Source organism: Falco cherrug, chromosome Z (genome assembly GCF_023634085.1).
Source record: "Falco cherrug isolate bFalChe1 chromosome Z, bFalChe1.pri, whole genome shotgun sequence".
Taxonomy (NCBI): domain Eukaryota; kingdom Metazoa; phylum Chordata; class Aves; order Falconiformes; family Falconidae; genus Falco; species Falco cherrug.
The window spans coordinates 35345472-35373456 of NC_073720.1; the positions used below are offsets into that span (position 1 = coordinate 35345472).

The window sequence follows — 27985 nt, forward strand, 5'->3', positions numbered from 1 at the left end:
GTATAGATCTCTACTATGCCTATGGAAAATTTTAGTGCCAGACTCTGGAAATGTCACCTCTTGATTCCCAGCTGTTAAGTGTCTTCCTTGATTTCTTTGCAATGAGGACTGATACAGTATCTCACTTGGGTCCTCTGTATTGCTGTCATCCTTAGTTCTTTGGTACCTGGTAGTTTCAAAGTCCAAACAATCTGTCACAGAACAAAGGATATTAAAGGAACAATAATTTATATGAGTAAAGGGAAACAGCAGAACAGAGAGGAGATGCGACATGTTCTAGAAGCCTGAACAGTAACCTGGTACCAGAAGTCAGCCATTGAATCAAAAGTCTTTCAGTTCAGTTTCAGGTGCTCTCTTTGGTCATCCTGTTTTCAGTAACTTTAATTTACATCTTTACAAAACAAAGCTTGAACTGTGTTTCAGAATATTTATGGGGTTTATACTGCAAATGTTCCTGTCTATTGTGTTGAGTAAAAACAGCAAATTGAAAAAGAATCAGGAGAAATTTTACAGCAGCATCGATGTGCTGAAGTGACAATCTAATGATATTTTGCTGATATTGAAGTATATGAGATTTCTGGTGGACTCTGATACCTTTGCACTCAGAACAGTTTTGATTTTAAGAATTAGGAAAACCCATGCTGAGGGTGTTTTCGCCACAGTCAGTTTAGTGATTCTTTCATAGCTTATCTCTATTTCAAGTCATTTTCACAGAACCTCAAGACCTAACTGCTGATGTGCTATTTGATCTCATGAGCAACGGAATTCCAAAAGCCTCCCCAAGAACTTTTCGTTCAAAAAAGAGTAATAAATAATTTAAAGTTTGGCATGAAATTTCCAGAAGTATTGAAGTGATAAAGCTATGAAGGAATTCATTTGAAAGAAAGCTTGCACACTTAGGAAATTATTTTATGTTATATTTGAAATAAGATTTAAACCTTCAAACTGACTTAAATTATTATGATTTTTTATTTAATTTAAATAGGCAATCTGAGAGACATCTGCTCTATTCTGAGCTTGAAATAATGGCAGTTCCAGATTAGTCTGTACATCACAGGAGAAGCAGGCACAGGAGATGCTATCTAGATCTATGATATGGAATGGTTCATTGTCTTAAAATTACTTTTAAAGATGGCTAGGTTCTGAGGAACCATTTGGGGCAGTTGAAAGAAGCCAAATCCACATCACTCAGATAACGCTGGAACTTTTGGGCTTGTGTGCTCTGGTTGTTTGAGGCATATTTCTTGAACTTCTATCTTTTAAAAAAGTAATTTTGGTTTGACATTCATGATCATTTCACTTCACAATGTTCATTGGTTTTGTTCTTATTCCAGCATGTCTTGGAGCGATCTCTTAGCTTCAGTTTGAATATAGGTTCATTAAAGCATTGGGTCTTTTTTGCTTTGTTTTTTTGTAAGATTAATTTTGTAGGTTTGAACAGAATCTGTACTGTGATAAACCACAGACAGTAAAAGTCAAACTTTTTGACTACAAATATTGTCAACTGTTACTTATACAAAGCTTTTGAAGCTTAGCATGAAAGTGTCTTTGTAGTACTCTTAAACTCATCCTGCTGATTGTTCTATTTCACCAAAACAGAGTAAAGAATTCTTTCTTCATCTGTCAGTGAAGCAGATTTGTTGCTTTTCATTGTATTTTTCTTAAGGTAGAATTAATTGCTTTTTGTGATATACTTTTGTATTTGTTAGTGATTTCTTATATACATCACAATGTACATCATTTAATGCTTTTATTGTAATTCCTTGATCCTTTGTGGGCAAGTACTTAAAATGTATATACTTAAACTGTATATTCCCAGTGATTATGGATAATGTTCTGCGTGGAATTGCATTGTATTTTCACTTCATCATTCAAAGCAGTCAGTAACTTGCATCAACATATTTCTGTGTATTTACTGCAAACTGCACTTCATAAAACAAATAAATAAGCAGGGGTGATGATTTGCTTTTTTATTTCCCATCCCAAGAAAGTATCTTAAGTTGTGGGTGCTAAACTGTACTGAATAATGGGAATCCTGATTATGAAGTGAAATGATCATTTCAAAATGCTATAATTGCCTGAACTATTATTATTACTTTAATATGGTTAAACTGGAGGTTCTAGACATAGGGAAAGGGCCTGCCATCTTATGTACTGCACGTATGGAGAAACACTGTGTTTTTTGGCAGGCAAACAATCTCATGTAAATTGAGATACCAGGTGGAAATCCTAAAAAAAACCTGAAGGGACAGCAGCTCATTGACAGTGTCCTTGTTTTGGTATTTACCAAAAACATGGCAAAAGATGGTGTCACCTTACATGGAAGGCAATACAAATGTTCTAGTTTTAATTTTAGGTTTATTTGACTAAACATTTAAACTAGTGAATGCATAATGACTGGAGAAAAGAGATGGTCTTTGAAACTGAAAGACAGGTAGGAGAAGATAATCTGTGATAAGACTTAAAATGATGAAAGTTTTATATGATCAGTAATAGAGAACCAACATAAGGAAAAGCGATGAGCCTTGGCCAAAGTAGGAAGAACATTACCATGGCAGTTTCTTCTAGGTATGAGAATAATAATTATATTTATTTCAAAGGATGTTTTGTTATTTGAAGTGCAAGATAAAAACGCTGGATAAGTTTTTAGCTTTAAAGATGAATAGAAAGAGTGCTATCTTAGACATGAAGAAAAGACAGATTTACTCTTAGCTGGGATTATGGAGAGTACATACTCAAAAATGGTACTCCAGGTAAGTACTGAAATCATTAAAATGGTGGTGTTTTGAAACCAAGCAGGAGAATGCCTCTGAAAAAAAAGAGTATTTGATTTTATCCTGTGCACTTTTTTGTTTGCTCACAGATAAATGTCATCTCATGTGTGTAAAAGATAAATTATTTATGATGAGAATTATAATCTAAGAATATCAATAGTCATGAATCTTTGACTTATCCTCAAAATGTATAAAAAAAAATTCTTTAACTTAAAAAAGCCATTTTTTTTTCTGTTTATACTCTTAAGTAAATATTTTAATTTACTGCAGCAACAGGAGATCTGCTGTACTACTGAATGTAAATAAGCTCCTCCATGCTTGTCGTCTTACACTGATAGTATCATAAGACAAGTAATGACAGATTAAGACCTGCCTAGCAGAGGGAAAACTAAATTACAAGACTTTTATTAAGGCATAAATAAACCTATTAACTGTTATCTGGAATACCAATTAGTGGAAGGAGCACTGACAATTTTATTTATCAACATTAAACACAATTATTAATTACAGACCTGACGAATCTAGCAGTAAGCAGGACATGTTGGGTGTGCTGGGGCCTTAAGTCCATTATATGAGAAGGATGATTACCAAAATCCTGTGGGGAAATAAGTAATTGTAGCTGTAAAATTTTAATTGCCTTGGAATAAGGTAAATTATATTCTCTTGTCTCAGAATATAAATAGTATGGCATTAAGGTACCAAGCCTCGCTAATTTTGAACAGCAAATGATTTAGACATCTATAGAGGGGAGGGAAGAGGAGTCAGGAAACCCTCAGAAATTTGCGGTGTAAATACTGCGATAAAGTGATTCACCATGTGCTGTCACTTCTGACATACTTGACCTGGCTTGCATTTGTCTCACTTGTTTTCTGAATTACGAAACTGCAACACCCGAGAAAGACTAAGAAAGTAGAGTATTGGAGGACAACATAAAAAGAACAGGATAACTATTATTTGACAAACTAATCCTTTTCTTTAGAATCTTATCCTACCCTTCAGTCCAAAGGTTGATAAGAGTAGTGTGGTCATTGCTAAATACAGAATTTGTCCCAGAGTCAGTCTTGAGAGATTCCTGTGAGCTCAATTTTCCAATCTTGAATGGAAATTTACTACTATTTTAAAGGTGCTGTTTGTTGTTACTTTTTTCCACTGAAAAACCCCAAAACTAATAACCTACTTGATGTTTCTTTTATTTTGTTGTTTCTTAAAGATCCAGAGCCCTGGGTTTCTGGACACTTACTTGTAAGCGCAGCCAGGAACTCCTTTGCAAGACTTATGGACAAGCTGATTGTACTAATGGAGACTGTTTCACTAGACAGCAGCAGGAGAGTTACTTATCTGGAGAAAGACTCCTTGGTACAGAGGCTGGCTCATGGACTTCATAAAATAAACATCCAGGCTGTGGAAGCTGGATTCTGTGAAAGACTACCCATTATGGTATGCATATTTATAATGCTGTTTCATGTAAACACTAGGTTCACAGAATGTTACAGTGAAGCTCTCTTGATAGTACTATTAATTTTGTTTCAAACTGTTTATGAGTTCATTACATTGTAGTCAACTGTATAGAGAATCAGAAGTTTATTTGCAACATCCGTAACCATTAAGGTGTGAATAGATCTTTCTCAAAAAAGAAGAGATCCAAGAAAATGGTGTTTTTTAAAAAAGTTCTATCGAAGTTGTATTTGCTTTATAAAGACAAACTTGCTTTTGGCTTTAACTAAATGTTAAGGATCTTCTTTTTTATGTGCTATTTTTTCTCCTCCTGACTGTTCCATCTAGCGGTAAAAATAACCTTCTTCCCTTTCACCAAAATGAGAGGATAATCTCTTCCTCACATCATCTGTCTATTATTGTGGGCCTTATGTGAACACAAGTACTTCCAAAAAACCAGAATTTTCAGTAACCCTCAGCAGTAGGTGAAATAGGTTCACATTTTTACACTTGTGTGTGCCTTTTAGAGATGGAGGACAAAGTGACAGCTTTGTCTGATTTGCTTGGCTATTAAATATGATTGATTTTATTGCTAAAATAACACATTTTATAGCACATGAATTTGTTTCTGTTTACTAACAGAAAAGCATAGCATCCTTGAAGAAGCAAATATTTGAATTTACACAAAGACTTCATACAGCAGAGGTGGAACGCCGCGCACTGCGCCTGAAACTTGCAGAATTTGAATGGAATTTCAGTGAGATGAAAAAAGAGGCTGACAGAACCCAGAGCCAGATGTTTAAGCAATCTGTAAGTATATTTGATTTAGATAAGAGTGCTTAAGAGATCCTCTTTTTCACACACTTTGATTTGCGTTCTTTTGAAAAACAAGTATAAAATCAATCTACTATTCACAAAATTTTATAGAAAACTTGCCTTGTAAATTTTACTAAACTAGAAGTCAACTGTATTTGTAAGTATCTCCTTTCCACATGAGTTTCTCTTTGATTTGTAGAATGAGGTATCTGTGTAAATTACATGTTTGGTCTTCAGCAACCCAGGTTTTCTTCCGTATATTGAAAACATTGGTATGCTTTATATACCCTAAAAGGATTTATAGATTTCATTTTAACAGAGTAAATTCAGCTGGAATGAGGATATCCAGTAAGATGTTAATGAGAATTCCCTAAAGCATAAATGTAGTATTTTAAACTCTGCATGGATATTGCTGAATATTATGATAGACTTTTTACTGTAACTTTGAGTATATGTTTAATCCTGAGCTAGTCAGTGCAAATTGTAATGTGGCTGTTTCCCTGAAGGAGTAAGTTTATGGCAAGGAAAAAAAAAAAGCCCTCTTCTATATTCTCAGTAGCAGATAGGCACCAAATTCCTCTGGCCCTTTGTTGTCACTGATCGATTTACTTAAACACTGTGAGTTCACTAACCTGTAAATGGCACTGTCTGGCAAGAATGAGAAGAGACAACAAAAAGGGTTCTGTAACCACTTGAAACCATAGTGTCGTGAATAATGGACTTGGTGTTTGAGGGATTAATGCCATTTTGTGGGTTGTCAGTTTGTTCCCTGTTGTACTTGTGGAACTGTGCCTTCAGTCCTTATTGGAGGGGAAGAAACTTGTCTTACTTTTAACATGCTGGAAGTTCACTGGACTCATTTCCTCTTCCTTTTATAGGCTGCATTCAGAATTGAGCTCACATCTGATCTGTCTGTAGAGAAGGTGAATAGATGAGGATACTTATACATACTTCACAGGTGCATGCTATAACTGAAGCAGTTGTGTCCCAGAATGAGCAGCATTTTCTGTAGCTGTGCCCAATGTTCATCCTGAGACCTAGTTGGTAGACCTGTCAGTATGTCCCTTCCAAAACACTTCCAAGCAGAGAATATGTAATTGAAAGAAAAATGAACAATTTTACATCCATTCTCCTTCGTATTCCTAGTTGGTAAAATGGATTTTTTTCCCCTCAAATTGTCAAGGTTATATCTAAACATCTTCAGTTTTGTTCTTAATGAGTATTATTCCCTTACAGTTCTGGGACACTTAGATGCAATTGTCAAATTTTAGATTGTCAATCAAATATAGATTATTATTTTCCTTGAAGACTTATTTCTTCTTTCTGGAGCATTTGGGGAGGGAGGAATTGAGTCCAGAAAGGTATTTTCAAGGGTTAATAATTTTCAAGGGTTAACGCACTGAAATGTGGGACATGGGTCAGCATATTTCCTTCTAAATATTGATTCTTTACAACCTGGGGTGCTAATTAGAAAAGAATAATGAATGCATACTTTTTACAGTACCCTGAATGCTTTTGTGAAAAAAGTTGTCTGCTGTTCTATTGTTCAGTCATCTGTCTTTATGTTAAAACCCCTAAATATGCAGTTTTTGTCTTAGAATTTGATATTTGCAAGTGGAACTCTGAAAGTCAAGCATGTAAACAAGTGAATGTAGTTACATAATCAAACACAGTTTATTTCCCTTATCAGGAATTGATCACCCATGAGAGGTTTGAAAGTGCATGCGAAGAATTAAATAACGCATTACGCTGGGAACATGGGGCACAAATGCTTCTGAATGAACAGGCGCAACAGCTACAGAAGTTAAAAAATGAACTAGAACTGCACTGCAGTGAAGAAGCAGATAAAAACCAAGTCTTAAGTGAAACTGTAAAGGTAAGATGGTTATCCTTCTGGAATAGGCATCAGAAATATACCTTTTGTTGAATAAGCCAAATCTTGCGGTTCTTGTGCAAATAAAATTATAGGATGCATGCACACATACTTCTCAGGCCGTTGGAATTTTTGGGTACTCAGAAAACTTTCAAGGTGAAACTTCAAGTTATTACTTCCCTTTTCTGTTTTTGGGACTCGGATTGGTGGATCTGTAATCTGTCAAGTGTCTGGATTTTATGTGATACATAAGAGATACAAATTCTAGCTATCAGATGTTTGCAGACTATAGGAAGAATAAAGGAAGAACACAGGAGTAAGTATAGAAATATTTCAATTTTTGATAGAGATCATAATATTTTAAAGCCTGGATTAACTGTTTCTGGAATGTAATCATAACGAATGCATTTTTCAGTCTGGAATATGCTAGATGAGAGTAGAGAGAGATCCTTTTTCATCAGGATTTAGAATTTTCCCCAGACCTAATGAGTCATGAAGGAAAAGACGTTATCAGAACCTCTGATAGCAAATCAAGAGAGGATAAGAGGTTTGAAACCAGGTAGCTATCTAACATGGAAAGAGAAGAACCTTGTGATGGCAGGCCAGTAATCAGTGGTGACCTGAGCTTTGCAGCTTTTGTTTATTTTTTATTTAAAGCAAGTTTTGCTGCTTGTCTGCTGTTCAGCCCTGCTACTGTCTTTCCACCTCCCAGTATTCTGTGGATAGTTGAGCAAAAGAGTCTGTTTCAGTGGTATTTTAAGAAATAGAAGCATTTGTGATTCTGAGGAAGATTTAGAGACGAAGTGGTAAGAAAGGTCAAGAGGCAAGAGGAGAACCAAAAAGTACAAGCTATAAAACTAGTAGAAATGCCAGCAACCTTTGTTGAAAACGTAACAGTGAAAATGGATGTCGAGGAGGATGACTTGCAGCAGAGTTGAAGTGATGTACAGTGGAGGAAGCTGAAGGATGTTAAATTTAAGGAGGGTTTTCATTAGCAGTATTATTTACTAAAATTGTCTTACTTCAGTAAGGATGAAAGACAATGGCATTTCCAATTTACCTGTTGTTTTTTATGTTTTTTCTCCCTCCCAGGCACCTAACTTTGGGTGTTTCATTTCAATACAAGAATAAACTTACGTAATGTTCGTCAGGTTACTTTTTTGTTTCAGAAATAACTGCAGTGTATATAAGCCATTAGATCTGTGTTTGATTTCTTTGGGAAATAGTTGATTCAAGATTTAAAATGAGTATTAGGATTATAAAGAAGGGAGGGAGTGGAAAGTAAGTGTTATCTGAAATCTTCATCAGGGTCTACTCTTTATACATTAGTGTATGGTATTTCACCATGTTTTAATTTATATGTAAGACATACTTTTACACTTGTTCAGAGGAAATAAAACAAAATGTCAATTGTAGGCATTTAAAATATAGGCTGGAGTTTTAAACAAATTTATTACATGATGATTCTGATTGTTATTAATTAAAGGCTAGATGCAAATTTTTTTTGAGACAGTAATGATCCTAAAATTAATTCTAATACTGCAGCTCCCTAGCAGTTGTTTGCTACTGGAACAACTTGATTCATTGTAAGATGTTTGATTATAGCTGAAATCTGTAAAGATACAATACAATGTTATAATACAGCTGTTGTGATAGGATGGAGGATAAGAAAGTTGACAAAATAAGCCTTAGAGCAAAAACTTTCCACTTAAAGTTAAACTGATCTGGTTTTCTGATTGTATTACTTTATAATTCTCAGCGATTTCCATGGAGAAGTTTTGAACCAAGTTTCAGTTGTAGTCTTGTTACTGTGTACTGTCCCTAAATTTTATAGCATGAGGCTGGTTGATGTCTCTTTAATTCCTTTGTGATGTTTACTACGATAATTAGCACAAAATGGTTTTGTGGTCATAATGGGCCTGTACCATTGACTGTATCAAGGAAGGAAACAAGATCAGCTACAGTAGCATGGCAACACATGTTTATGGTCTTGTGTTTCTTGATTTTTTTTTATCATGCATATATTATTTTATAATGTATACTTCCTAAATCATCATCTTGCCTTCAGTTTTTATCATTGCTTTTTACAGTTCCAAACCTGTGCTGCGTAAGTATTTCCTAAATTCAGGCAGTAGTCTAACACAATCTACTTTGATACCAAGAGGTAAAAGGACATTTTTTTTTAATTTTGAGGTCTACATGTTTGGGTTTTTGAAACTTACAAAAAAGTCTTTCATAAGCTTTTTTTTTCTCCCATGTTTACCACAATTCCACTTTATTCATGGCTTTATTCATTAAAAGGCAGAAATAGTGTCTGCCTTTGCCTTAGTGTTTGAACTAAGAAACATTTTTCTCTTGGCCAAGCGGTTTTTGTGCCCTAAAATTATAGAGTTTTTTTTAGTTCTTGTGTTGCAGTACAGGGGAACAATCTCATCTTTGTAATAATCAACCCATACCTTTTAAAACAGTGTTCTCAACAATTGCATAAGCTTTTAAACTCTTAAATAGTACCAAAGTATGGAAAAAAACCCACCTGTTGCACTGAAAAAACTAAAAAATACGCCTCCATCTTCATCTTAAGATATAAAATAATCTATCAGTCTAGACAAATTATATATAAAATGTTGAAGAATGTGATAGTGGACAAATGATTTCAGATGGAATAGTGTCATGGAGTTAAAAAAACTTGCTTTGAATTCTTTATTCATAGTTTTTAAACAAGTGAGAAGGGGTAAAATAAAATATTAGATATTTTTACTTTTGATAACTTATTTTTAAACTTACTCAAACTTCAGCAGCAATCAGGAGATACTTTGGTATTCATGCACTTCCATAAAGTAGGCTTATTAAAGGAGTAATACTTAATTTCTTAGCTTTATCGGTTCAGATTTTAATCCTGTATATTCTTATCTTCTTAATGGTGTATACCATAGAGACATCCAAGGTAGCCAATTAGATTCAAGGTCAACTGGAACTAAGCAGCTCTTCTACACCACTTTTTTTATTAGATGAGGTAAATCAGTAGCTCTGATTCCCCTGTCTTTGAAGAGAAACTTTTACAAAAATGCTAAACAGGCATCTATAACAGACAATTTTTACTGCTTATACAAGCATGTCTTAATTCCAGTAAAATAATTTTTCTTCATATTGAGAAGCACTGTGTGTATATTTACTTCCTTTTAGGTATATTAGTACTGTAATAAGAAAAAAGTATCTTTTTTAGGTTTAATTTATGGAGCGTAGTCCTGTAAATCATTAATGAGTAACTTTGTGCATTTCAAATGCAATATATGTTAAATCACATATCTTGCTACTTACCTGCCTCAAAAATAGTCTTCAATAGATGTTTTAAAAGAAGATACCCTAAATTTAGGGTTTATTCACTCTGCTGAATTCAGTGAAACTGCCATTGATTTATGACATCATCAATGAGAAACAAATCTCATCCAAATGTCTGAGGAGGAGCTTTGGAGTGTTTATTTTACTATGTATTTCATTTAAATCATAGTATGCATATTCTGTGTTGAGAAAGTATAGTATCCTTTGCTAAACAGAGACATCTGAATTAATTAGATTCTGATGGAGATTGGAATTGCTAAAAGCGTTTGTTTTCACTGAGCAGGTTCTTTGTTCTTGGTGTGGATTTCAGGTGAAGGTGGTACACAATTTGCTTCTTTTTGTTGCTTTTCCTTTTCATACTTTTTTAGCCACATACTTACCCTGGAAAATAATTTCAGTTATTTATACAATTTCTTTTACTAATACCATTGAACACACTTGCAAGTCAGTTTTATAGTTTGCTATTCCGCAAATGATGTGGTATCTTCACTTATACAGAAAAGTTAAAAGACCTCACTTACATAAGGAAGACCAAGTGATTTTCATGCTTCTCAAATAGAAGAGCAAAGGTTACAGTCAGTATATGAACAGAAATGGGGTTTGGATTTTTTTTTTCAAGTCTCTTGACATCCTATGTTGGAAAGGTCATCAGAATTAGAGCTCACTGAAGGATACTGTTGATTCCCAAAAATTTGCTTGCCATTTTTTCAAGTAATGGCATTTTTATGTATTGCCTGGTTAAGTTGAGGGCTGTTCTTTAAAGAAAGCAGTGTAGCTGATTACCATTAGCATCTAACTTAATAGAGACTTTGTATTAATCAAGCTTAGCATGTTAAAGAGAAGCAAGCTCCCCTCTGAATAGTTTAGAAACTAAAATTCATAATTCATTAATTTTCTTTTTTTTTTTTAGTTTCTATACTCTCTGTTCTGAACACCTAAATAATTTATGAAGTAGGTAAGGATGGATTAGCATTGCCATCTGCCCTATTGTTAGTCACAAGAGGTCATATGTTTTCTTATCACAATAAATTACAGGTTAAACAGTTTTGTCATGTGTTTCAGTTTGGGTTAACACTATTTGTAAAGCAAGCCTCCTTGTTCTTGTTCTGTTACATAACTTCCACTACTGATAACTTATTAGCTAGATAGTCTTCAGATAGTTAGGTCAAGTAAAGACTTGCCCTGGAGCTGGTCATCTGTGCTTTCTTGTTTAAAGATTGCAATGCATTCATTGTACATTAAACTTAGGTGTATGGGAAGGGGTAGTATTCCCAAGCTTCCTTCTAGTAGCTGCTGTCTTTACATAATAAGAGATGGACTGGACCTGAGAGCTGCTTTTCACAGAAGGAAAAAGAAGGTGACTGTGGCCGAGTCTGCAGACCGTTACTCAGCCTGTGCTTCAGATACCTAAACTTAAAATTCACTTTAAATTTCTCTCATCTGTGGTTTGTCCATGGTGTGAGTTTGTTTCATTGTCTTACTGTCTTCATTATTATCTTATTGTTTTTAAAATTACAAACTTGAGCATTAAATCTTCTCTTGGAGATCAATAATTGTACTCCATTCTGTTTAGCACTTTGAAAGCAGCTCTTTATGTTGTGCATGGCTCTCCTGGCTTTGCTTCTCTGGTTAGTCTCCAAGATTCAGGATCCAAGGGTTGCCCTGTTTGGTTTCTATTTTAAAGATCACTTCATTAGGAATATTGATCCCTGCATTTCCTCGCTGAACTACCTTATTTCCAGCCAGGTTGTTAGTTAGGTCTGTGTATTTCCTTTGTTCTGTGCCTAGAACATTCATCAGTATCAGCATGAATACTCTGGAGGGACTGAGGTCAGTACATGGCCTTTGGAAAGTATTGTATTTGCTCTGTAGTCATCAATGAGGCAACTAAGCAACTAACATCCAAGTTGCTGAAGGTCTGCGTTAACTTTTCTGGAAAATATGTAAGTAATGAGCAAAATAGAAGAAAGAAAAAAAGTTAAAAATTGTGGTTATGAACTAGTAATGTGTTTGCATTAACATGAAATTCAGTACAACAGTTCAAAATTTTCCAGTATCAGTCACACATAATTTAATTAGAAGCTCTTGTTTTGAAAAGATACTGACATTACCTTTGCGTTAGTTTCATTACTCAGCAGTTGCTCTTTTGTCCAATTTTGCAAGTTGAATGTCAGTAATAGTTTATTGTAATGTGAACAATTTTAAGATTTCATGTTGGAAATCGAACATGTATTCATACCAAGAGAATGTTTTTTGTTATTTTTTAAATTATCTTGCTGCACAATATTTTATTGGTTAGTGGTAAAAATATTGTTCAAGCTTTTTTTGTCAGGCAAATTGTTTACTATCTTGGTATAGTAAGAAAGTAATAAAATAATATCCAAAACTGATTCTGCTTTACATTGAGAGAAAAGTGAAAGGAATTGTCAGTTTATTACATTTATGTTCAAACTAGTCAGTTGTAAACATCGTTTATCTAATAAGAAAAGACAACCCTATGTTAGGAAAATTTGTATTTAATTTTTAATGTGTTGAAGAGTTTAAGATAACTGAGGAAGATGCTTTCAGTGTTGTAACAATTTGGGTGTAATTTAAACACTGAGGGAGAGCAATGGAGTAAGTCATGATTACATGATTACATAACATCACTTTTGTTAATTATGACCAGGAGTTAATTTCCAGGTAAGAATAGGTTTTCCCTTCTATAGAAAATAACGGAGTAAATTTGATCATGCTAGTCTTAATTCAGTAGTCTGATTTCAACAGTCATTTTACTAATCATGCACTGAAGTGTCCTTCTGCTGTTAGTTTCCGGAGGAAGGCAAGTAACCAAGACAGGCAGAATTGTGCCCAGGAATAATGAAACCAATGTGGAAACAAGTCAATAATTTGGACTGCATGTTACTTCTCAACAGATGGCTAAGACCTTGAGGTTTTGGTCAAATATATTAATGACTGCAGAGAGTGTAGAATACTGTAGTTATAATTTTACAGTGTAGTAATGTTGCCTGTTTCAGAGGATGCTTTTTATCTTGAGCATTTGCTGCGCCATGCTAGTAAAAAAAGAAGAAATTCTCACGTTCTATCAAAGATTAAATAAAAAGGAAAACTTTAACAAAGTAATTGCATGAACCAGAGGATTTTTATTGTCTTTTAAAAGTAACTTCCAATATTTTCTACGTATTCAATTTGCAGGAACTGTTTGCCTTCCTTGGGGGAAGGGGAGAATAAATGGAACAATATTGGGATCTGAAAGCTTAATGGTCTTATTGCTTCATCATAATTATACTAATAAACACTTTTGTCCATGACCTTGGAATTTATAGTGCAGTGAAAGATTTATTGACATGTATTTGGAAGAAAAACGGGATTATTGTGTAATTACAGTGTGTGGTTATTAAGCATATGTACTTACATACCATTTATCTGTGTTATTTCAAGACCTTCAGCTATGTTTCAGTTTCCACTCAAAAATTCAGAAAGCCTTCTTGGTAAATCCAGTGCCTGGGAGATCTTTGTTATATTATTGGGTCCACTACAAAGTAACTTTGTTACCTTGAAATGTGCAGAGGGGATCAATAGCTTTTTAAAACAGCATGTGATGTTTTTAAAGAAATGTTCTAAATGCCGTTTTTCCTAGTAGTTTAGGTATCAATGTGTAGGACTTTCTGCTCTACAGGTTCTTCATATACAAGTCCTTCATACACAGATTTACTTCTTGCTGCTGTTTATCAAGGGTATCTCTAGGTCCTCGTGGTTTTTTTCATATTGGAATATAATTCAGTATGTATCTAACTCACATAAGGCTAAAGCAAGAGATGCATTCCTTTATGCTTTGGTCCCCTTTGTAATTCTATGTAGCTTTGGCTTGTAGCAGCCATGCCTCATCTTTCACATAATTTGTTGTTTTTTTTTTTAAATTTAATTTAGCACTCCATTTTCATTAGGTATTCAATGATTTTTTCAACAAGTTTTTTCAAAACTTGTACCACTTTCAGTTTCCAAAATCTATAGCTATGCTATCTTCTTTTAATGATGAAAAGCATGGAACCTGTTCAACACTGTAGCAAGGTAACAAACTCCAAACAGAAATTTTTTTTGTTGCTTAAATTTTTCTGTTGACTTTGACATTATATATTTATGAAAAACTTACTGAAGTTCTTATTGCCACATGAGTCTCTTTACTGTCTCAGAAGAACTTTAAAAAAATATTTTAAAACTTTCCAGCTAAAGTAAACCCACCTTGTTTATTGTTGTCCATCTGTCATCATCCCCCCTGCCCCCATCTCCCCAGGAATAATACAATAAGTAGTAAAGTAATTTAAAAATTAGGAATTTCAGATTCTCAATTCCAAGTGACAGTCCCAAGATTTTATTTATAAATAGTACTGCATTGTCAAGCAAGGAAATGTCTCAGGTGTGAGAACGAAGAAATAATTGTTCTTAAAAAAGTTTATGATAATTTACCAAAATAATTGGTTGTGTAGTATCACCCAGTGTGTTTGATAAGAAGGCGTGTTTATTACTGTTGCTTCTGTAGGTAAATGAAGCAGGCAATTTTCCAAGTTCTGTACTGTCATGGTCCCATTTTGTCTTATACTTCAGAAGCATACCAAAAGTGAAGAATATGAATTCAGTTTAACAGTTGCAGTGATTTATCGCTGTCAGTCTCCTTCAGGATCTGTGTGTGGCATGCTCAGAAAAACATTTTTTCTTTAAGGTTTGTGCTCTCAGTTAGTATTTGGTATGACACAAAGCATATCCAGAGGGAAGGGAGACACCCAATCAATATGCCTTCATAGCACTTTGATCTCCTTGCTGAATATTGGTATGTAATGTATCTTTGATGCTTTTTCCACAGAATGATTTAGAAGTGGCCTTTTATATTAGTTAAATTTCGTTTTACTGTATCTGTACTTTCTACTAAGAGGACTGGTCTCCAGTTTTTAATGAAGAGAGGGATAGGGGTGACCTGTATAAAAGAATAGACCTTTCAATATGAAATTACATATTTATCAATTCATTCTTATTTTATGGAGGTTTAAAGAGTAAAATGGATAAAGAGAATCATGTATGCGTCTCTTCCCCCTGCAGATACTTCATGCAGCAGGATGTGGTTGGCATAATACTAAAATAAAATATGCATACACTAAACAGCATTTGGAGCTGTCTGTAGAAACACATATACCTGAATACAAATGTACGGTTTGGTCAGAACTCTTCTGAAGGAGAATGGAATATTTCAATGTAGACTGTATAAAGTGATAAATCTGCTGAAGCCCACATTAATGTTAGTGCCATGTTAAAATAAATTTGTCCAATTTATTAGTTAAAGAAAATTAAAAACTCTTGCTGAAGAAAGATCAAAACTTTAGGTGGCATAAACTGACATACATGACGTTGTCCGTAACTGTTTAGTATGGTCGCTCATACTAAAGTGCAAGTTTCTGGTGGAATTGTGCAGCAGCCTCTTCCAAGAAACTGCTGCAGAGTGACCAGAAGCACTAAAACAACTGGGACCACCAGTATATTGAGGTCATAGACAGTGTTATTTTCTTACTCAGAACTGAGCCTTAAGTTCTATTTAGAAAATGTCTTGAAACTGTTCTGGAGACTCTTAGGATTCCCATCTCTTTGAATCAGTGTCTGAAGTAAAGACATACAGCCAGTGTACCATAATACTAGTTTCTTAAATTTAGTTCTGAAGGAGAATGCTGTGTGATTTAACCTGTCCCTGCTGACTTTTTAGTCTGTGTCCAGATTCCCACTGACTTCAAATTGTATACCTTTCAAAATAAACAATGGGAATGAAATTGCAGTTATTTAATTTGTAAGTAATACTTCATTGTCATTGTTAATAATTTCATTGCTGTTGTTTCTCCTTCTTTCTGAATTAACTAACTGTTACAATTTAGAAATATTCCAAACAAATCGAGTGATGCAGATTCAGTGGAAGAGTATTTTTTTGAAACTTGAAATAGTCTGTTCCTGGGCTTAGAAATGTTACTGATAATGCAAGATCATTAAGACCAGTAGGACATGATCAGAGACAGATGGTTTGAACCCAGTTTACTGATAATGAAATGCAAGAAACTGGTGCAATATGTTGTGTCATCATATTTCTATATTTCTGTATATGTACATGTGATATAGTAGTGCTTGTAAGGCATAGTAAAGATAAAGTCTAAAGTTTGTATCTATCTTCTGCACTGTGATAACGTGCACAGTTAGATAATGTATAGCAAAATTAGGCAACAGCTATTGAAGATGCTTGTTTATAGCAGAGAGCAGTATTACAGAGCAGCATTGGAATTTCCCTGTAAAGTTAGGTGCCTCACATACAGGTATGTGAGAGAGTTATGAACAGTCCTTTTTTGCAGTACCAGGTATAAACCATCTTTTTGAAATGTTGGAACTGTAACAAGTATAAGGCTGGGAGTATTGTCAGGGTAAAAAGTGTAACAGTGAAAAAAACAGGATTATTTCTTTTCTGTGGTGCTTAAGTAACTGATGTAAAGGTGTGAGTGATACTACCAAAGCACAGAAAAACTGCCGCTCCTGCGGGGCTGGATCTTGTCTAGTCTGCAGTTGTGCAGCGTTAGGTGTTGTGGTGGGAGAGGAATTAACTTTTCTAGGGAGAAGAAAGAAACATCAGGCCTGGGGTAGCATGTCAGAGGTGAATGAGGAGTGAATGACTCATGCCACCATGCATGTGATTCCGAAAATTTATTCTTACTTAATGTCAAGGGGTTTTCTAATACACTTGAAAACTTACAGTGATAAAGCTTGAGTTTTTCTAGAATTGTCTTTATTCCATAAAGGTGGTATAATCCTTCTCTGTGGCTTTCTAGTAATACTAATGTAATTCACTTGGCTCAGAAGATAATAGAAGTTTTTTATTATCATGTGCATAAATTCTATTACATACTTCTAACATTTCCTAAAATATTGTTTAAAAGTAGGGCTTAATTATTATCTCTGGTCAGATCAGTGTTTGTCTGGAAGGCCCAGTGTATCTTGGTATTTCAAAGGGTTTCCTTCAGCTTTTTTCAACTTCTATTTCTCTTCAAATGCAGCAGTGTACCTGGCTAATACATTTTAACACCGATGCTTTTGTTTGCTGATGTGAGCAGTCTATAAGGATCTAGCCTATGTGGGAGCAGTTTATATTTTGTGATTACTTATATAACAACTTTCAAAGTTTTGTTTACTTTTACTTACATTGAAGCTGAGTGACCTGTGAACATAGGTTGTTATCTTCTGGAAGAAGTGTGGAATTATTCAAGAATAGGTACAGTGTTTAAATTAATAAGCTCTTTTAATTGACAGTAACTTTAAAGCATGCACAGCTTATTGACTTTATAAAGCATTTTCAGTCATCCTTTGCTGAACACCTTGAGTTAATGCAATTGAAAAATGCATTCCTTTCTTGTTGATCAGAATAGATTTTTTCTCTTGAGAAATAGGTCTGCATTGTAACACAGAGATATACTAAACCTAGCTTTAAGTCTTTGAGGTACTGTAATCCAGCCCGAACCACTGCAGGTAAAATGCTTGTGGTACCTAAACTTGCTTTGGTGTCTGAGAGCTGTGCTTCAGTCAATAAATGGACTGTTGTCTAGACACACATGGGTAATGCTATTCACTTTCACAATGTGAGGGCCTACCATTTCAAATGACTTTTGTAAGAAAAATCTCTTGCAAGATGGATTTTCCCCATCTAATCTATTTAGTGACTCTTGAATAAATTGTTATTGAAAAGTTACTTAATAGTTAGATTCTAGATCTTGGTAGAGTAACTGTATCACGGCTGCTTTTTGGGCTACCTCCACCATCACTTAACTTACAATTGCCTTTAGATGATTGCTTGACTTTTTTTTTTTTTTTTTTATTCTACTGATTTGGCTAAAGCGTTCTGGTATTAGCATAGTTTGTGCTCCAGTATCATGAGGGTTTCTTACATAAAAAAATTACAAGCAATTGCTTTTGACATTGTGTCAGAAATGTGAGAATATGTCTGCACGTATCCCTTATTCCCTAGTATTTTCTTGGTTATTTATGAAAATAATTGTGCTGTTCTGCATAGTAGACCCACTTCTGGTCTGTGACCTCACTACACAGAGCACTTTCAGAGACATGAAGTCTGCACCATTTTGCACCTAGTTAGGTACACCGTTGATCTGTAAGCCATGTTTAACTGCTTCCATGCTACATTGCATACTTCAGAGAAGTCATCAGGTATTTTCTTTCTGATTGCCAGCATATGAAAAGATTGCTGCTGTCAGGATGAGAGTCCAGTAGCAAAGAGGTTAAAAAAAATCACTGCTTTTTCTACAAAGCAGGTATAGCTCATTCAGATGTCCTTTTGAGTACTCATATTCTTTTTTTTTTTTTTTTTCTAGAGAAGTTTAAAGAGCATGTGAAAGCATTTGTTATTGAAGGGATGTCGTGGGTGGTCAGCCTCAGGTTAGCTCAGCTTCACAAGAGCCCAGAAGCCCCATGGAGCTCATTTCAGACTGTTCTAAGACACTACTGCAGCCATGGTGAAACTCACAGTGAATCCAGATACAGTATGTTGATATTGCAGATTGGTTTCCAGTTGAGAAGTGTAAATCCATCTTATTTGTTGACATAGGTCTAAATATATGTCTTAAATGTATTGGTTTTTTTCTAACATATTGATGAGAAGTCTCAGTTATGGGTGGGGTTTTCTGGCCACAGAACTTTTTCCCCTGAGATTTTTTTAATCTTCCATTTTTATAGAAGTTTCATTTTAAGTTGTTCTTGGTAAGTAAGAATTCTTTTCAGAAGACATCTGTGGAAATTCAGCAGTATGGTTTGAGCTAATGTAGTTTGGTTTGCATTGGAGTCATGCAGACTAAAAATACAGTTGACATTAACTATTGGTGTAACTTCTTGTACCTTTTGGATTTGGACCTTTTGAAGACGCAAGACTTCTTTATCTTTCTGTATGCTGTGTTTTGAGGGGCACTCGGAGACCATCCTGAAGATTATATTTGCCAACAGGGATAATGAGGAGTGTGTTTCAAGTGGTGGAGGAATGGATGCTGGCTAAACTATGTATTATTTTTTCATTGTGGAATTTTATTAGTTATGTGTATAGGACAAATTTCAGGATGTTTTCAGTGTACAGCTCTTTTTAAAAGTAATGTTTTGCATATAAATGGAAAAATATACCTATAAAACTTCATCCTGAAAGTGAAATCTTTAATTTCACAAATTAGTTCATAATACACATAGTGCAGTTTATTTGCGTATCTTGTAGTGCTGTGTTGTGGTTGTGTAATTTAAATCTGATTTAGTAAGCAGTTCGATATATACTTAGTTGATCTTGGAAAATATGCTCTCAGTATAAATGTGTCGCACATGTTTTGCAGGGATTTAAACTGTATGACTGTCATCATTTGTCTGGAATGATTGACCATCTGTTACCTTTTGAATAGAGTGCTTTTTTGTCTGTAAAGAATGACAGTGTTAAACTTCAATTTATTTTTGTAACCGGTTTTGAAGAGATTCCTCACTGCAAAGCCTAATCTTGTTAACTCTCTCTGTGGAAGGACCCAGCCAACAGACATCCAATGAGATTTTTCTTCGGTGCTATCAGTTACTTGCTGTTCTCTCCAACAAATGTTTTTTCATGCTCAGTTTATGGGGGGTGGGGGTGGGGTGGGGCAGGGGCGGGAAAAGCCTAAATTTAAAGTATCTCTAAAGGGAACTCCTAAGGTTCTGATGAAAACTCAACTGATCTGTGAGATTTTGGTGGAGTGTAGAGGAAGGAGTGCACTGATGTCTGAATTAGCACCTGAATGCCTAAACATCTGAACGAAACAGGTAACTGACAGTTTATAGAATGTCAGTAAATTGGAGTTTGGCTTCTAAGTTGGTTCAGAATCACTTGTGCTTGAAAGTGAAAGCTCAGCATCTTCACAGAACTATGTGCAGACATAGTAGGTTTTTAAAACCTTCATTCTTATCATATTTAGCCTCAACTTTCTAATGGTTGTAATTGTCCACAGAAAACATTTAAAGATAAATGTATTATCAGGTTTTGAAATTTTCTTATTTTTGTAAATACTCAGACCTGGGGGGCAAAATAAGGGCTATATTGTGGATTAAGTGAAATATCTCAAGGCTGTGCTTTTCTGATAACTGAACCTGAAGTGACCTTTCTCAGACACAATTACAGAGCTGTATGTTTTTCCTTTAATTTCATCAGGGGTTTAATTAGTATACAAATAAAATTTCCCTTATCTTCCTTTCTACCTAATTGGCTTGTCTTAGCTTATATATGAAGAATGTGAAAATGGGCTGTAATTAGGGTGACCGTGTTAACCTTTTTTTCTCAAAAGTACTGTTGCCTAAAGGCCTCAAGGCCTAAAACCAGTGCTTTGGATTATTGCTTTGCAATCACTATGGCTCTCCCATAGGTTTTCTCATGAGCAGAAGGGCTTTGGGTGCTGCAGGTTCCCACTGCTTAACGGGATCTTCATTCTTCTCCCCACTAAATGTTTATTGATTATCTCACTGCTCCACACTCAGCCTCCAACAACTTAATATCAGGTGACAGTCAGGAGAGTTCTCCAAGTAATTAGAGTAGAGCATTGAGGGAACAATTAGGAGCAGAGTTATTAAACTTGATTTATCCTATTCTCTCCTGAACACTTTCTTGGATATCAGAACATCACACTTTCACAATCAACCCTGGCTGAGAAATTAGTGGCTAACCTGCTGCTTATCATTGTTGCCTTGCTGCCTTGCGGCACACCCTCTTGGTTTCAGTCACTCAGCTGGAAATATTAGAGTCCATAAAGTTTATCAAGGGTTTTAATTAGATCAATCTGAAGAAGGAAAAAAGAGAGGCTTAGCAGCCATTACTTTAGAATGCTCCACACTGTAGTTGAGCAATTTCCAAGGCTTGACTTTAACCCACAGTAGCAAGGAGCTTCAAGTGAATGCTGAACTACTTTTGAGAGTGCTAAAATCAGTTTACGTTTTGCCTGGATATTCCATTATTATTGATAGGTAAATTCTGAGTCCTTTGGAGTTTTCTGTAAATAACAGTGAAAGACTTGTATATAATAAAGCAGCTGTTCAGTGAGATACTTGATTTAATCGCTTGTATATTGCTTCGTCACTAGCTAGTGTAGATTGCTGGCTGTGCCTCTGAAAGAGTTTAGGCTTCATGCTTTCATGCCTTTTATTGCCTCATTAATTGCAATTGGTAAGCAAGATTAGTTAGCGGTTCCCGTAAGATTTTGACAGCTAGAGGGTCTCTTCACCATTTGTGGTCAGTGATGAAACCTTTATGTGGGAGCAGACAACTCTTCAGCCTCTGTAGAATGATAGCTAGCTAATGAAAATGAAATAAATGTGCATAATATTTCTATTGTCCTGTCTGTCATCACTCTTTTAGACCACAAGCATCTTGGAGCTAGACTCTGTTCCAGCAGTCTCTACATCTGAAGTTGCTTGCATCAAAATACTAGCAGAATTATGTATTCTGTATTGTCCAGAGCTCAGACCTGTGGCTGCATCTTAAAAACAGATTTTCCAGTCAGAAGGGAAAGTGGGGTGGACAGAGCATTGTCACCAGAGACAATAGTTCTCTGTTCAATAAATTTTGTTTGCCAAAAGATGGGAAAAGCAGTGGTGGGGTGGGGTGGGAGCGGGTGGGGAGTGGGCAGGGGGACAGGACAGGGGACAGGACAAGGACAACTCGACTCTGTTTCCAAAGCTGTTCCCTCAGTGCTGACTTAGCCTAAAACAAACAGTAAACACAGTAAATGGAAGAAGGTAATATTCTTTGTTCTTAAATTAAAAGACAACTCTGTTTATCCTTGCTAATCCACATCAGGGTTTTTTGGAAAAAACTTTTCTGAAAATCTGACAATTCACAAATTCATCTCTTCAGGCAAAGCTTTGATAGCTGCTAGTGGCATTAGGGTAGAATTTCTGAAAGCAACACTTTAGTTTTGGATGTCTTTATGCTAATAATGCAGTGGAAGAATGAGATCTGTGCATTTCTCTTTTCTTAGATGAAAAATAGCATTCTTCATTGAAAATAATGACATGAGAGGCAGAAGAGAGTTATTCAACCTGCATTAATTTGAGCAAGACAAATATTAACATTTCTGAGAGGTAGAGTTTCTTAAATAAACTCCTGATTTTTTTTTTTTTTTTTTTTTTTTCTTACCACGGTGATTAATCTCAGCCTGGATTTTGTAAATTGCTGAACAGGGAGTTTGGGTAGTGGTGCTGTACCTTCGATCCAATCACACTGTTGAAATAACGGGTTGCTTTTTTGTCTTCAGGACAGTTTGAAGAAAACATATGCCAATCCACAGATTTCAGTTTATTTTGCAGGTTTATGCAGTGTTATTGTGTTCTTTGTTATTTTAGGGAATTTTTCTCTAGCATACTGTTTCTTGAAGTGCCTTTGACTCTTGGCTAGGCCTGAAGCTTTTTCAGCTTAGTTGAGTTTTCTAAATTTCCATCAGCGTTTTGTATATACTGTTCTTAATACATATCTGCAGCATAATATATGTTCTCCGTGTTCTACATTCAGGTCAAGTACTCCTGAGTACAAATTATGCAGCGCATTCTTAGAACTTAAGCAGAAAATATGTCTATAAATCTTAAAAACAAGGTGCAAGAGCTCAGTCTTGCAACTGTGCAGCCTTCTGTATCCTTCTGTCTTGGTTTAGAATCTCTCAGGGAATTTGCATTTTGTAAAAGAATGTGTATTAGCCACAAATTATAATTTCTTTCTAAAAAGGCAATTAACAGCTGTAAGTAATATACACATTTAACAAACTATGAAATCACATTATTAATACTCCAGTCTATAAAAGTATTGATTTATCCCAGCAGAAAGGAGTAGCAACTAGCTGTGTTCTGTATTAATTAGTTTTGTGTGCTATTTGTCATCTATTGGATTAATCTGAATTGATTTAAAGCATGTTGTGTTACTTCTAAGCTGGAGAGAAACATTAAAAAAATATACATGTAGTATTTTGCATATTGGAAAACTTACAATAAAATAGTGAAAGCTCCACAAAATAGTGATTTATTCTTAGCAAGAATTACAGCAAAACTATGCTTAATGCACTAACAAGAATGTTAGGTTCTTTTTTTAATCCTGAAATTTCTGAATAACGGAGAGTATTTAAATAAATGCTACTTCGTTTATTCCCTTTCTTTACTTGTGAATTCTTTTCTTTAGTTTTCATTTTAAATTAAGTTTTGAGAGTATTTTGTTACATATGTTCTGTTGATCAACAAATCACTTTATTTTATAAAACATACTTGTACATAGGAAATATACTAAAACGGGGGCGTGTGTCCTGAGTTGTAATGGTTTTGCTGGAGAATTCATAAAACCTTAGTATGTAATGGTCCAAATCTACTTCACAGTCAGTCTGTTTTCCACTTTGTTTAATAGCCTGTGGCATAAATTGAAGTTAATTATTTGGGCTGACAAGTAACTCTGCTTTCTGTCTGCTTGCAGAGACTCTCCAAGGCAGAGACAGAGCTGAGAAGAAAAGATCAATCTCTGCGTCAGCTCAATAGACTTCTTGCCCAGCTGGAGCAGGACAAGCGTGGACTGAAAGAGAGCATCCGTGATGCAGAGAGTGCCCTCTGCATGGCAGCGAAGTGAGCGCTGGGACCTTGGGGAGATCACTTAAAACAGACAAAAGATCAATTCTTACTTTCATGCACAGGGTTTTAGCCCTGGCTAATGTAATGCTGGAAAACAAAAGTACATCTGTCTCTCTTTGAAATTCAGTGATAGTCTTCTAAAAAGAAAACTGTTAGTTCAAGATACTAGAGCTATGTTTTCTGTAGTTAGCCCATCGTAGTGCTTTAAATTTTGGGTCCTGAAATAGCATGGGCATTTTTTTTTTTTTTTTGCCAATTAGTGATGTGACAACCATCTTTTTGGCAGATCTCTAGTGCTCTGTTTATTTAAGAAATGATTGCTTGTTTTTTCTATTTCCATGTCACTTTTTATAGAGAGATAAAATTTGTTTATAATAAATACAGAATGGGCTGAAACCCATTTTGGACCTAGTCTATCTGTGGATAGATCTTACAGCTGGTTTCAGAGAGTTTTGGATTTGACGTAAAACCCGTGCCTTTTTATACCATTACCTGGAGCGTGGAAGGAAATGTGTTCAGGGACCAATCGTGAAAAGATTGGTAGTCAAAAGATGTTCCATTGACTTGAATGAGATTACTACTATCCTTTTACAGTCATAAATTCAGATAACACAGTCTGCAAAGATTTATCTTTTTATCCATTACACTTGTTGTAGCACATACTTTGAATATTGTTGGTCCATGGCTAAGATTTACAGTAAGTTTAATTTAAAATTAAAATTTCTCATTATGCCTGGGATACATTTGACCTCTGAAGAACAATAGCTTGGAAGCTTTAAGGGTTTTATGCACAAGTGAAATAATATAATTCATATAGTTACCAGTGAAATGTTTAATTAATGCTAATTAAAATGATAAATCTTATTTGTTATGAGTGTATTAATCCAGATGTCACCTGAAGAAGGGTTTGTTCTGGAAAGCTTGCCCCTTTTCACCCTGCCCGAACCTGTTTTATGCACTCTAGTAAAGATCATTGCCTGTGGCCCTTCGTATATTCAGAAGAGGTTATTTTAATGTGAAGTGGTTTTAAAACTGCCTTTATTTCTGTGTATAGAAGTTGAGTATTGACAAAGAAAAAACCCATACCATTTATTGTTCTACCAAGTCTTCATAACAAATGTCTTTTTTTTTCCTCTTCGGAAATATAAGCAAAATAGGTGAAATACACTTTACTTTTGTCCAGAAAATCTTATTTTAATGCCTTTTCCTTAACCTGAGTGGTTATAAGGAATAAATGGGTGTCTTTCAAGTTTTTTTCATAATCTTTTGTACATCTTCAAAGGATAGCAAGATAGCTGGCTCATTCTGAGAATGGCTATCTTGATTTTCTTGCAGTGGTTGCCAGCAGTTCTGTTCCACTTTCCTCCAGAGTAGGAAGCAGTATTAATAAAAGTGTCTGTTAGTGAACTTGACAGAAATTTAGTAGCCTTTTGTCATTTTTCTGCTATACAGAAATCCCCTACGAAACCTTCACCCCAGCTATTGTATAAAAAATGATGTAAAGCATGTTCCTCGTGCCTGAACTACATTTCTGGATAATAATCCCAGAGAATACTTCTATGATCCAATTCCAATTTCCCTTACACGTGTAGCAGTTGATGAATATATGAAATACAGTGAACTAAATGTGGATCCTGGCATGTAGAGGTGCAATAGATTAATTTTTAAAGCTATTTTCCTAGGTGCTATAAATAAATATTACCAGATTCGATTTGAAGATGTTTTTTAAGGTAATAAATCTACCATAGTCAGAGGTCTTTCTGTTCACAAAAATAAGAACCTGGGAACCACCTATTAACCTGGATCCAAAATTCCATCTAAAGATACTTTCCTTTTTATGGTGAGCATTTGAGAGTATGCGAGGAAAAGACTGGCTTTTCTGTCAGTAACTAACTTTGAAATTAATGGTGTTGAACTGGCTCTCTAGAACTGACTTCACCCAGAGAAATAGCAGTCCCTACATAAATGAGGCCAACAGAGAAGGTGAACAGCATGTTCCTATCAATCTAGTCCAAAGAAGGGCAGGAGAAAAGAGAAAAATCTCTGACAGCTTTACTAGGAGTGTAAAAGCCAGTCCTACTTTTAGGGTCAACTTTTGGTATTTGCTGCTAGGGTCGTATGAATCAAAAAATGAAGAAGCAGCAGTTATTCCAGGCAGAATGCCATGGTTTTGACTGGAGAAAAGGAGACTGAGGGGAGACCTTATAGCTCTCTAGAACTACCTGAAAGGAGGTTGCAGCAAGGTGGGTGTCCATCTGTCCTCCCAAGTAGCAAGTGATAGGACTGAGAGCAAATGGCCTCAAGTTGTGCCAGGGGAGGTTTAGACTGGATATTAGGAAAAACTTATTCACTGAAAGGGTTGTCAAGCATTGGAACAGGCTGCCCAGGGTAGAGGTTGAGTCACGATACCTGGAGCTAGTTAAAAGACATGTAGATGTGGTGCTTAGGGACATGGTTTAGTGGTGGACTTGACAGTGCTAGGTTAACGGTTGGATTCAATGATGTTAAAGATGTTTTCCAACCTAAATGATTCTGTGTTTCTATTACATTTGTTTTAGGAACTGTAAGAGCTCGAACAAAATATTCACATAGCTGGCAAGGTAAAAGACAGTCCTGGAATATTAAGGTGTGTTAGCTTTTCTGGCGTGGTTTCCACTTGATTTCCTGTGTTGTTTTGTTGGTCACATTGTCTTGTTCTCCATAGTCTTATGGTATTATGCAACTTTAATTCTGTTTCTGTCAATGCATTGGATGAGACCAAGGTTTTTTTGTGGAAGAAGAACTGATCAAAGCTGTCTTTCTTACTGAAGCCCTAACCTACAAAAACTCATGAGGATAGTATTTAATTTTCCAAACTTCTGTTTTGTAATGATAGGATCCTTGACTAGACTTCTTTTGGAGACGGACCTGTGGAATGTTCGGGTTTAGAAAAGACAGGAAGACTTAGATGCATATAAGTACATAGTTGTTAAGCCCATATAATTGGTAAAAACTGGAATTTGTCAGTGTTTTCCAGCATGAGAATGTAATCTCTTCCTGGTAGAGTCTGGGTTATTCAGCATGCCCTTTTTATCCAAGGTTGCAGTTTCTTCTCCAAGAAGATGGTGGTTGTTCATTGGTTTGCCTGTAAATACAGCTAGTTTAATTGCTTACCCAAACAGAAACATCTTTCATATAGAAACATGCCAAACAGTAGTCCATGAGCTACCTTATAAGGTTTACACTGGAGATACAAAAGGTAGAGATACAAACACGAGTCTGAGTTATCAACAATTCTTTTTGAAGACATGATGCTTTTAAAGTAGCAGAAAATTAATTTCTACATCAGTAGAGCTTCAGTTCTATTAACTACTCTGTTTCCCCCCCCCCCCTCTTTTAATAGAGACAAAGAATTGATTATTAGTCATATGAGATCTGTGGAAGCCGCTCTTCATAAGGTAAGAATTTGAGGGTTTCTCTCTGCATTTGTATATGCAAACACCATAAGGGTTTTACAACCGCTTATTCTCAGGGAAGGAGTGGAATAGAAGTTGTTGTAAAGCAACTTCCTTTTCTTAGCGTTTAAGTTTCTACCTTCAGCTTCTTTCATCTCCAAATCCACTCATATTTAGTGAAATAAAATACAATTTTGTAGTACATGGACTTCTTACTTTTGAAATAAAACTTACTACAGAATTCACCTTCCTTCCCTCAATCAGTGGGCACTATTTCTGATTACCAAGTGAAGGATATTGATCTTCCAAACAATGGGTAACTGCTGCTGAGTTAACTCTCTCTACTGAGTCAGGTGGAGGTCACCTGGTGAGGTCATATATGTGATGGCCCTAAGACCTTTGGCTTTGTGCATGCTCCTTCAATCTTTGATACATGATAGATAAAAGAAGGAAAAGACAGTATTAACCCGTAATCAAAAATTTCATGATACTGATTTTAAAACCTTTTTTAAATGGAAGTAATAATCTCAGTTTGTCTCTGACTTGTACTGTTTTGCCCTGCTATAGTATTTTTGAAGGTCCAACAAAGCTGTTTACATTAATTAATTATTTGGGAGAAAGGGCTTATTGTAACT

General features: G+C 35.3%; 1 protein-coding gene across 2 annotated transcripts in view; it reads left to right on the forward strand.

The window, feature by feature from the left end:
• Nucleotides 1-27985, forward strand: part of CCDC171 (coiled-coil domain containing 171) — a 149120-nt gene that overhangs the window by 66817 nt on the left and 54318 nt on the right. For both annotated transcript variants that reach the window (XM_055699131.1, XM_055699132.1), the window contains exons 18-22: nucleotides 3985-4211; nucleotides 4851-5018; nucleotides 6715-6900; nucleotides 23765-23910; nucleotides 27299-27353. In XM_055699131.1, coding sequence (XP_055555106.1) covers nucleotides 3985-4211; nucleotides 4851-5018; nucleotides 6715-6900; nucleotides 23765-23910; nucleotides 27299-27353 — 782 coding nt within the window. The remainder of the gene's footprint in view (nucleotides 1-3984; nucleotides 4212-4850; nucleotides 5019-6714; nucleotides 6901-23764; nucleotides 23911-27298; nucleotides 27354-27985) is intronic.